At 49.6% G+C, this 10,518-nt stretch overlaps 1 protein-coding gene across 1 annotated transcript; it reads left to right on the forward strand.

Moving 5' to 3' along the window:
- The first annotated feature begins 2,936 nt into the window (after positions 1 to 2,936).
- Positions 2,937 to 9,800, forward strand: LRRC3C (leucine rich repeat containing 3C). Its single transcript, XM_027519341.1, has 2 exons — positions 2,937 to 2,947; positions 8,917 to 9,800. The coding sequence occupies exons 1-2, from the start codon at positions 2,937 to 2,939 to the stop codon at positions 9,716 to 9,718; spliced, it is 813 nt and encodes a 270-aa protein (XP_027375142.1). The 3' UTR covers positions 9,719 to 9,800.
- Positions 9,801 to 10,518: the final 718 nt, after the last annotated feature.

Genomic DNA, 10,518 nt, shown 5'->3' on the forward strand with positions numbered 1-10,518 from the left:
GGAGGCTTAAAATGAAAGGAAATTAAGAAATCTATCAATCAAAAGCCTTATTGGGGTCCTCATTAAAGTACACCAACTTAAAAAAAATATTTAAATTATTGAGGAAATTTGAATGCTAACTATTCGAATTGATGATTTTAATGAAATATACATTTTAAGGCATGGTATGGTACTGTAATTTCTTCAATAAAAAAGTCCTTCTTATCTTCTGGACATATATGCTAAAATATGTGGGTGAAATTATATGATGACTGGATTTGCTTCAAAATAATCTGGGCTAGGGGTGCGGGAGAGGAAGAAAAGAAGCAAGTTGGGCCATGAAGTTTTAATTATTGAAACCGGGAGATGGGGACATGAGATTACTTCTATTATTTTCTATGCTTTTTTTTGTTTGAAATTGTCCATAATAAAAAGTTTTTATAAACCTGCAAATGCATTAATGATTATGATGTGACAAGACAGAGCAACACTGGTAAGATCCTGGCAGCAGATTGCCAGGGTTCAACTCCCAGCTCCTGTGGTTGCCAGCTGTGGGACCTTAGGCAAGTCACTGGACCTCTCTGTGCTGTGGTTCCTAGAAATGAAGAATGTTGTCTTCATGGTGATACCTGCCACGTGCTGTTGAGAGAATTAAATGGGTCACTACATGTGAAGCACTTAGAACAAGTCCAGACACACAGGAATCGTTATTGACTTTTATTAATCTATTCCACATTTGAGTGATATTTGATCATCTACTTCACTAGGCCGTGGAAATCCAATAAAATAAAAACAGATTTTGTGTTAGGATGGAGAGGTTGGGGGTGATTTTTTCATTCCCTAGTTTTAAATTTTGTGTAATGTGAGATTATTCGTTTTTAAATTTTTTATGAAAAGTGTTTATGTTTTTAAAACAGAGTGAGTCATCTTGACTGACTCTCGCTGCCCTCTGGGAGCTCCTTAGTCTGCTCAAGTAGACATGTTCCCAGCCTTGGGGTGTTTACATCTGGCGGGGTGATGTGGCCTCTGCTCTCCACAGATACACCGTGTGGGCCGAGATAGCAAACAGGGGCGGGGTAACAAGCTGGGAACACATTCCTGGGGTGCTGGCAGTGGTGGGAAGTGAGGAGGTGGGATGTCAAGAAACAGAACCCCTTCTTCCGAACCCCGGGGGGAATGACTGAGCCCTCCACTCTTATCACCTCCTACTCCCCCCCAATTCATTCCTGCTGCTCTCCAGCTCCCCGCACCTCACCTCCCTCCTTCCAGAAGGGGAGGTGTTGAGGTCACACCCAGAGCAAGTGCAAGGAAGCAAAGAGCCGTTTATGTCCGCAGCTGTTTTTGTTTGGGTGGGGGGGCACCCCGGGCATGTGGTGGCAGCGGAAGGGAGGGGGCAGTGATGCTGAGCCATCAGAGCCCTGAGTGAGTTTACCAAGTTGATGAGAAACAGGAGGAGGTGCCAGGACAGGCCGCGTTGCCAGTGGGCACTCCGCTCTCCTCCCCTCGCCCAGCCCTGTGGTTGGCTATTTTGGGCTGCAGAGGGAAAGGGCAGAGCCTGCCAGGGCCTCCCAGGCCAGAATCAAGGCTAGGGAACCAGAACCTCCCTCTGGGAACCAAGAGCAGGCTGCTATTTAGGAACCCCTCCAACTGCATATTCTCTGATACAAACAACTGAGATTTTCCCCTATGCGGGGAGGAAAAAAAAAAAAACAATTTAGAAAACAGTAAATATTACCAGATCAAAAAGGCAATGGATATAAAAACAGTAGCTTTAAGAAAAACTCCCCTAGGTTCCTTCCAGTCTCATGACTACCCTTAGCAGGCCCCACCTCTTTAGGAATTCTGGGCTGCCACTGCCCCAGATCAGCTTCCGCCTTCCCCTCCTAATACAGCTCCTCCTTCAGGGGTAATCACAGCCACCATTATTAGCGTTTGCTCTGTTCCAGGGACTGGGCCAAAGGTCTTACCTACATCAACTCTCTTCATCTTTCAAACAACTCTGTGAGATGGGTATATGGGTAGATAGATAGGGCTTTGTTTTGGGGTTTTTTTGGCTGTTGGGTCTTCGTTGCTCCTCAGACTTTTCTCTAGTTGCAGCCAGCAGGCTACTCTCGAGTTGTGCTGATGCATGGGCTTCTCATTGCAGTGGCTTCTCTTGTCGGGGAGTGCGGGCTCTAGGGCACGTGGCCTTCAGTAGTTGCGTCTCCTCAGCTCTAGAGCACAGGCTCAATAGTTCCGGAGCATGGGCTTAGTTACTCCACGGCACCGTGGCATCTTCCCCTGACCAGCGATCGGAACTGTGTCCCCTGCCTCGGCAGGCAGATTCTTTACCACTGAGCCACCAGGGAAGCCCCAGTAGGTATTGTTATCTCCACTTTGCAAATGAGATAACTGCCGTAGGAAGAGTTTAAATATTCTGCCGAAAGTCATACCGCTAGGAAATGGCATTTCTCCCAAAATTCAATCCTGACCACACACTCTCCTGCAACCATGTGTCCCTCATGTTTGCATCAGTGCCTTATAAAGACTTCTCTCCTGCCCTGGGAGTGCTGTATTTATCTGTTACACATCCACTGCCCCCGGAGGCTGCTTGCTCCGTACTTCTTACTCATATTTGCATTTCCTGTATATAATAGGTTCTCAGGAAATGTTAGCTGAGATGCACACCTCCCAAACTACTGCTGCATCAAGTCCCTAACCACTCTCCTCTAACCACACCTGGCTCTCTCTTGCTCTTGTCTCAGCCTACAGTGCCTTTGTGCCGCTGGTAGACTCCTATTTGTCCCAGAAAGCCACCCCTCACCTGTCCAAACAGAACCCGCTGCTTCTCTGACGCCGGCAGATGCCTCAGCTACAGCCCACCCCTAGGCCATCAAGAGGCCAAATTTGCGCACACACCCATCTTCCCCTATTGTCTGAAGGCTGTTCTTCTTCTCTCTGCATCCCCAATGCCTAAGATGCCCAGCAGGTATGTGTCGAACTAAGGAGAGAGTACATCTGAGGATGGGAGCGTGAGGTATGTACACCCTTGTCAGTTTCCACAAAAGAGCAGAGGACTCTGTTGCCCCCAAAGCCCAAACTGCCCAAGAGACTGGTGTTAGATGGGTCCCTGGTTGACTTGCTGGGTCAAGGAGACAGCTCTCCTCCTTTCCTTTCAGCTGTCCCTCTCTACCCAGGCTGAGCCTGAGGGGCACTTTCAATATCAGGCAGGGAGGGCCCTAGAGGACTGTTCAACTTCCTTCCTCCAAAGTCACATCTCTGGGGCGTGGAGTTACTGTCGTTGGAGGGAAGAGTTGTGACTCAGGCCACGGAGGGTGGGGGCCTTCGGGGCCTACTTTCCAGGGCCCTGAACTTGGGACCCAAGCCTTGCCGTGCCGCAGCCTCTTCCCTGCCACATCATCATAGATATATCAGGCTGGAAGGGATTTTGGAGGCCAAGAGTCCAGAGAACCAAAGACCCAGGGGAATCGGGAAGGACGTGCCCACTGGCACGAATGTCTGATGGCCTTGAGCTCCTCCAGTCGCCCATCCCTCATCACTTCCCACCCGGACTGGTGTAGTAGCTGGTCTCACATTCACCAATATATCTTCCACACGGCCAGCGGCACGATCCACATTCAAAGCTAATTTTAATACCTTCCATCCATCAGCCATGGAAACAAGTCCTAATTCTTGCCTTGTATACAAGGCCCCAGGATCTAGACCTTTTCCACTTTAACTGCAGCCTTTGCCACCACCCCTTCAGCTCTACATCTAGGAGAAGCCAAGCCTTCTGATGCTCCCTTGTTCCTGCATATACTCTGCTGCTCCACCTGATGAACTCAGCCTTAAAACCCAACTCAAATGTCCCTCCCTGGTAAAGCCTTCCCTGAGATCTTGGAAAAGTTATCAGATAGGAATGCTCTCATTTAAAAGCAACAGAAAACCCAAGCAAAGGAATGATTCTGACCCTGGGTTGTCATCAGAATCACCTAAAGAGGAACTCCCCTGGTGGTCCAATGGTTAAGACTCTGCGCTTCCAGTGCAGTGAATGCAGGTTTGATCCTTGGTTGGGGAACTAAGATCTTTTGTGCCATGAGGCATGGCCAAAAATATTTTTAAATGAAAAATATTTAAAAGAGTCACCTAAGGAGCTTTAAAAAGTCCCCATCACTGTACACATGCCAGACCAACTTAATTAGAATCTTTGAGGTGGACCCAGGCATCTGAAATTCTCAAAACCTCCCATGTTCTAATGAGCAGCTAAGTTAAGAAGCACTGAAGCAGGAGTTATCTTTCTCATATAATGAGTCCAGAAGTAGGCAGTTGCTGGTGTTGGCTGACCGGCTTAGCCATATCCAGGCCAGGTCTCAGTGATACTCTTGACCTTTCCTTTCTGCTTTGCTGCCTCAAGGTCAAAATATGGCTGTAGTTGACTCTTCATGTCCAATCCCTGAAGAAAGCTGTAGAGAGAAGGGGAGGGTTCAATCCATCCTCTTTGTATGAGCAAATCAAAGACTGTCCTAGAAACCCCTCAGTCAACTTCAGCTTAGATGTCATTGGTCATAGTGAGCCACACCCAGCTGCCAAGATTGCTCCTCCCAAATCAGTGTGTGTTATCAAGGAAGGAGCTCAGGAACAGACACTGAAGGGTGGCAGAATACACCACCCCAAAATATGTCACTTGGGCCTAAGGATTATTTTGAGCAGATGCAAGAAGGGGATTCTAATCTCCTCTTTTCTTCCAGAAAAGAAAGTGAAACTGTTCATCGCTCAGTAGTGTCCAACCGTTTTCGACCCCATGGACTATAGCCCACCAAGCTCCTCTGTCCATGGAATTCTCCAGGTGAGAATACTGGAGTAAGTTGCCATTCCCTTCTCCCGGGGATCTTTCCAACCCGGGGGTCAAACCTGGGTCTCCTGCATTGCAGGCAGATTCTTTACCATCTGAGTCACCAGAGAAGCTCTTCTTCCAGAAAACAGGAGAGCAAACTCCCCACGTGAAAGATGCCCTCCCTATATCAGGAGAAAAGAAAATTCTTCAATGGGGAGTCAAAGCCAAGAGAATTCTGTACAAACAGACTTTGTTAAAATAATTTATATCTTCCTCTAGGCTCCCCGTATATTTTAGTCACTTCTCCACAATTGCTTCTTTTTATTCAACCCAGAATAAAAGTATTCATGTTTTGCCACTTTTCTGGGTCTTCATTTCCTTGTGAAGGTTCACATGTCATTAATATAAATTTGTTTTTAACTTTTTTTTAATTGAAGTATAGTTGGGGTTTTTCTTTTTGGCTGTACTACATGCCTTCCAAGATCTTAGTTCCCTGACCAGGGATCAAACCCAGGACCCCTGCAGTGGAAGTGTGGAGTCCTAACCACTGGACTGCCAGAGAATTCCCACTGAAGTATAGTTGATTTATAATGTTTCAGTTGTACAGCAAAGTGAATCAGTTATACACACACACACACACCCATATATGTATGTATTTTTTTCAGATTCATTGCAATATATTGAATAGAGCTCCCTATGCTGTACAGTAGGACCTTGTCATTTATCTTTTTTATATATAATGGTATGTATCTGTTAATCCCAAATTCCAAGTTTACCCCTCCTTCATCCATATAAATGTGTATGCTTTTCTCCTGTTAATCTGCTTATGTCACTTCAATTCTCAGGCCCAGCTGAAAAGCCCTAACTGGGCAGGGGAAACTGTTGCCCCCCCTAGAGCACCAGCAGATTCTGCCACAGTGACTTAACCTCTCTCTTGGCTTCACACATCATCTGGCAGACATCACATTAAAGGCATTGTGCAGACGTGTGTTAACATGTCCGTGTCTCCCTCCAGACCGGCACTTCTTAACTCAGACTGAACATTAGAAATACCTGGAGAGCATTTTGAAAAATACCAGTGCATACACCCCATCCACAGAGATTTTAATTGGTCCAGGTACACCCAAGCATAACTAATTTTAGAAATTCCCCAGAGTGATTCTAATGGGCGGACTGGGTGAACCACTGGGCTAACCACTGCTATCTAAGACCTTCAAAACAGGGGCTGGGGGCTTCCCTGGCAGTTCAGTGATTAAGATTTCACCTTCCAATGCAGAGGGGAGTGAGTCTGCTCCCTGGTCGGGGAGTAAAGATGCCACATGCCTCACAGCCAAAAACTAAAACATAAGAAAAAAATTAACTAGAAGCAATATTGTAACAAATTCAATAAAGACTTTAAAAATGGTCCACATTAAAAAAAAAAATTAAAAGAACAGGGGCTGAATCTTGAGCACAGCACTATTTATAACATGGGACTCACAGGATATCTTTCCTGAATGAACAAATGAATAAATGAAAGAGCGGTGGAGAAAAAACTTCTGCTTCAGCCTTGTTCACCCTCAGACTGTACTGTGCACCATTCTAAGTGTTGTCCCTCCTTCCTCTCTGTTTTCTCATCTCTACTGAGCACCACATTCAATCACCATCAGTGAATGACGTCGTGAGCCAGCCGGGTGCACAGACTTCCTGCTTCTCTGACAGCTGCCATGCCAGACACCCCAGTCCCACTCTTACCTGGCAGCTGCCCTAGTTGAAGTAGATAACTCTCTCCATCCACATCCAGGCTCCCCTCTTGTGCCTTAGCTAAAGCCCCCACCCAGTGTGACAAGACAGCAGGGGGTGGCGGCGGGGGGGGGGGGGTAGGGTTCCATGGGCTTCCTCTTCCACACTCATCCCCAATCCCAAAGTTAACCCCCAAGTATTCAGTAGCAGAGTGTCTGGCCTAATGAACAAGCAACCCACAGACAAAATGTCCACTTCTTCTGCGCAAGTGTAGAAAATGTGTCTTATTGGATTCAGTGGACAATGCAGTCTGAGAAATGACCCTGTTAATGTCACCGAAATGAGTCAGTGGTGAGCACATCTTCAGTGATAACATCATCCCATATCCTAGCCTCTGATTCTGACTTCCATTACCCATCTGAAAATGCTCGTTCAAGGTCACCTACAGGGCCAGGCTCAGGGAGTGGCAACCTGTGCAGGGCCCCATGCCCTCCATTCAGAAGGGCCCTGCACTTGGTTTTACAACTTACTGCTGTTGCCACCTTGAAATTCCCAAGTTTTGAACAAAGGACCCCACGTCTTCATTTTGCACTGAAGCCTGCAGTTCTGTGTCCAATGCTGTTCATCCGTAGTCTCTTAGAAAATCCAACAAGGTTCTCCTTCCCAGAAAGCTCTCCACAGCATATGACCTCAGCTCTCTATGACACCCACTCTTCTGTTCCCTTCCCTTACATTAGGAGAGGGTGGCGTGATGGGGCCGTGTGGCTGTAAATGATGGTCAGGATCAAGAGACCCTGGGGAATAAGTCGTCCAAGCTCTCCCCAGCTCCTGGGCATGAGGGAGAGTTAAAGGTACCAACTTGGGAGCTCAAGGCCCCAGCAAACTAAGAGAATGTGAGTCAGCTCCAATCCAGAACAGAAAACCAGTGAAAAAACTTCTAGATGACTGTATGGAACTTCAGAAACCTTGAAGAACCCCCTCCTGCTCCTTAAGGGGCCATCTGCCAACAGTGCAGAGAACTAACACAGTGCCCCCTGCCTGGCAAGGAGGCTGGACACCCTTCAGGGAGCCAGAAGATGAGGTCTTCCCAAGAGAGACAAGTTTTCCAAGAAAAAGGGTGAAGGAAGCTTATTTACCATGGAAGAAGGTGTGCACAGTAGGAGGGGAGACGGGTTGCTGAAGGCAGTGGTGTGAGATGAGCCCCCCCCCCCCCACCTCCAGGCCTGCCAAGCAGGGATCCTCCTACTGAGCCAAGCTCTGGGCAGAAGGCAGAGGTTCTAGGAGGCAGAGTCTGAGCCCCGGCAGAGAGAGGAAGGATGCAGGCTGGCAATGTCAAGGCCTTGGAAAGGGAGCCTGAGGCAGGGAATGGAATTGGGGCCTGGTCTTCCCACGACAGGGCCATCAGGGTCCAGGATCTACCCTCTCTGGGCATCACCTGGCCAGACCAGGGCTCAGGTATCCGACACCTGGGGCCCGGAGTCACATGCCAGGAAACCCAACACTCCTGGGCCCCAGCCCCCAGCTTCCAGCAGCTACGGGAGCAGGGCTCCGGAGGAGGAAGTGGGGCTCCAGAGGAGGAAGTGGGGCTCCAGAGTCGCACCGCAGGGAGGCTACTTCCGGGAAGAGGGCAGCACAGGAGAAGGCTCTCCCAGCAACAGGGTGAGAGGCTGGGAAGACGAGGAGGGAGAGGACAGGGAGGAAGAGTGGGGGGGAGAGGACAGAGCTGGGATGGGCCAAGGGGTGGACGCTCCAGGAAAGGGGGTGAACGGGCACAGAAGTTGGGGGCCTGAGTCACTCAGCCTGGCTGGATACCATAAAGTCCTATTACTGACCCGTCCTCCTTGTCTCCTTCACACGAGTGCTCTCTGGTGCCTACCTGGCCCACCTGGCAGCCACCCAGGTCCTTTATTCCAGTGGAAGGAGAACAGTACATGAGCAGAAGCAGACGCTTAGGAGCCCCCAGACCCAGAATGACCAACAGAGCCTTGGGCAGAAAGACTTCCTAGTTTAGCCCTCCAGAATCAAAGAGAACTTAGAAGAGTCTCAGGCCCAGGGGACTGTCTACCCCAAGGGCCCAGTAAGGAGTCTTAGACTCCAAGGAAGCAAAAGAGCCACCCAGCCACCCACCCCTCTCTGAGAGGGAGAAGGAAATGGCAACCCACTCCAGTATTCTTACCTGGAGAATCCCATGGACAGAGGAGCCTGGCAGACTGCAGTCCATGGGGTCACAGGAGTCGGACACGACTTAGTGGCTAAAGAGAGAGAGAGGCCTGAGGGAGCTCCCAAAGGAGAGGCCCTAGCCCAAAGAGAATCCAGAGGCGGACTTCAGGAAGAGAACACTGGCCGCAGGGAACAGAATTCTCTCAACTCACTCTTCCTTTGTGGAACTTTTCCTTCCCCAGATTCTACTCCAGTCCAGGACTATGCCAATCTGTGGCCATGTTCCCGCCAGCCAGTTACCTCCTGTCCCTGCTGCTGGTGATAGACGCAGGGGGAGCCGTGCCCAGCCCCCAGGGGGTTCCCCACGGCTGCTATGCGGCAGAGGAAGCTGGGGAGCGGACCTTCCGCTGCAGCCAGGCGGGTCTGAGCGCCGTGCCCACCAGCATCCCCAACGACACCCGCAAGCTCTACCTGGATGCCAACCGGCTGGTGTCGGTGCCAGCTGGTGCCTTCCAGCACCTGCCTGTCCTGGAGGAGCTGGATCTGTCCCATAATGTCCTTGCCCACCTCTCAGGGGCTGCTTTCCAGGGCCTGGCAGGCACACTGCGCCACCTCGACCTCTCTGCCAACCAGCTGGCCTCGGTGCCCGTGGAGGCTTTCATGGGGCTAAAGATCCAAGTGAACCTGTCTGCCAACCCGTGGCGCTGTGACTGTGCCCTCCAGGAGGTGCTCCGTCGGGTGAGGCTGGCCCCGGGCACCGGGACAGGCATCGTGTGTGGCCCGGGAGCCCGACCGGACCTCGTGGGGCAGGAGTTCCTGCCACTGGTAGGGGAGGAAGAGTTGTGTGGGATGGGGCGGGGCGGGGCCCGGCGCAGCACCGACGTGGCCCTGCTGGTTACCATGGGGGGCTGGCTGGTGCTGGTGGTGGCCTATCTGGCCCACTACGTGTGGCAGAACCGGGACGAGACCCGACGTCCCCTCAAGCGGGCCCCCATGCTGCCTGTGCGCTCTGAGGACTCCTCCACCCTCAGCACAATGGTCTGACGACCAGGGACACTTCTCCAGGTCTGCGCCTGGCTCCCCTCTCCATACCCTCTCCTCTCTTCTGATCCCCTCTGCCTCCTCTGCAGCCCCTTCCCACCCCCCAATTCCATCCCCTTCCTCCTCTGTCTCTCTGAAACACCTGATATCTCTCAGTCCACCAACACCATCTTCAGTGCCTGGGGGTTTGATCGCCTAGTTTTGGTACCTACTCTGCTGGTCTCTCATAAAGAGAGCGAGGGAGAGAGACTGTGCAACAGTTATTGTTATAGATTCACTGCGTGGAAAAATATTTCCCAGAATTATGAATTAATTAACAGTCTAGAATTCTTTTTTTCATACTTATGAACTATATAATGGACTGCGATGCATTTTGCATAGCACTCATTTCTTTAAAATTGCTACTTTCTAAAATTCTCTTGTTTTCACATTTTGTTGGGGAACCCAACAACTCTACTGAGAAACCCAACTCAGTAAAGTTTCACCCAAGAAATAGCAATAGTTGGACATTTCTGAATTTTTCCATATTGCTTTTTCCCTTGTTATATTTATACTTGATTTTGAAGGGCTGCTTATGCTTGTGTCACTGCAAGCAATCAGTACCCAGTCATTGCGTAACACATAATGATACTTATTGTACAACAAAGCCTGAGTTTCTACCAACTGTAAGCCCCTACAGTTGGGTGTCTCCCTCCTAATCCATTCATCTATACCATGGCCTTTTCTCTTCACACTCAGCAGGTTCATAAGGTTATTTGCCTTTAGTGATTTCACTTTCTTACAATATGAAATGATAAAAGTTG

The sequence above is a fragment of the Bos indicus x Bos taurus genome, chromosome 19 (assembly GCF_003369695.1).
Source record: "Bos indicus x Bos taurus breed Angus x Brahman F1 hybrid chromosome 19, Bos_hybrid_MaternalHap_v2.0, whole genome shotgun sequence".
Lineage (NCBI taxonomy): Eukaryota > Metazoa > Chordata > Mammalia > Artiodactyla > Bovidae > Bos > Bos indicus x Bos taurus.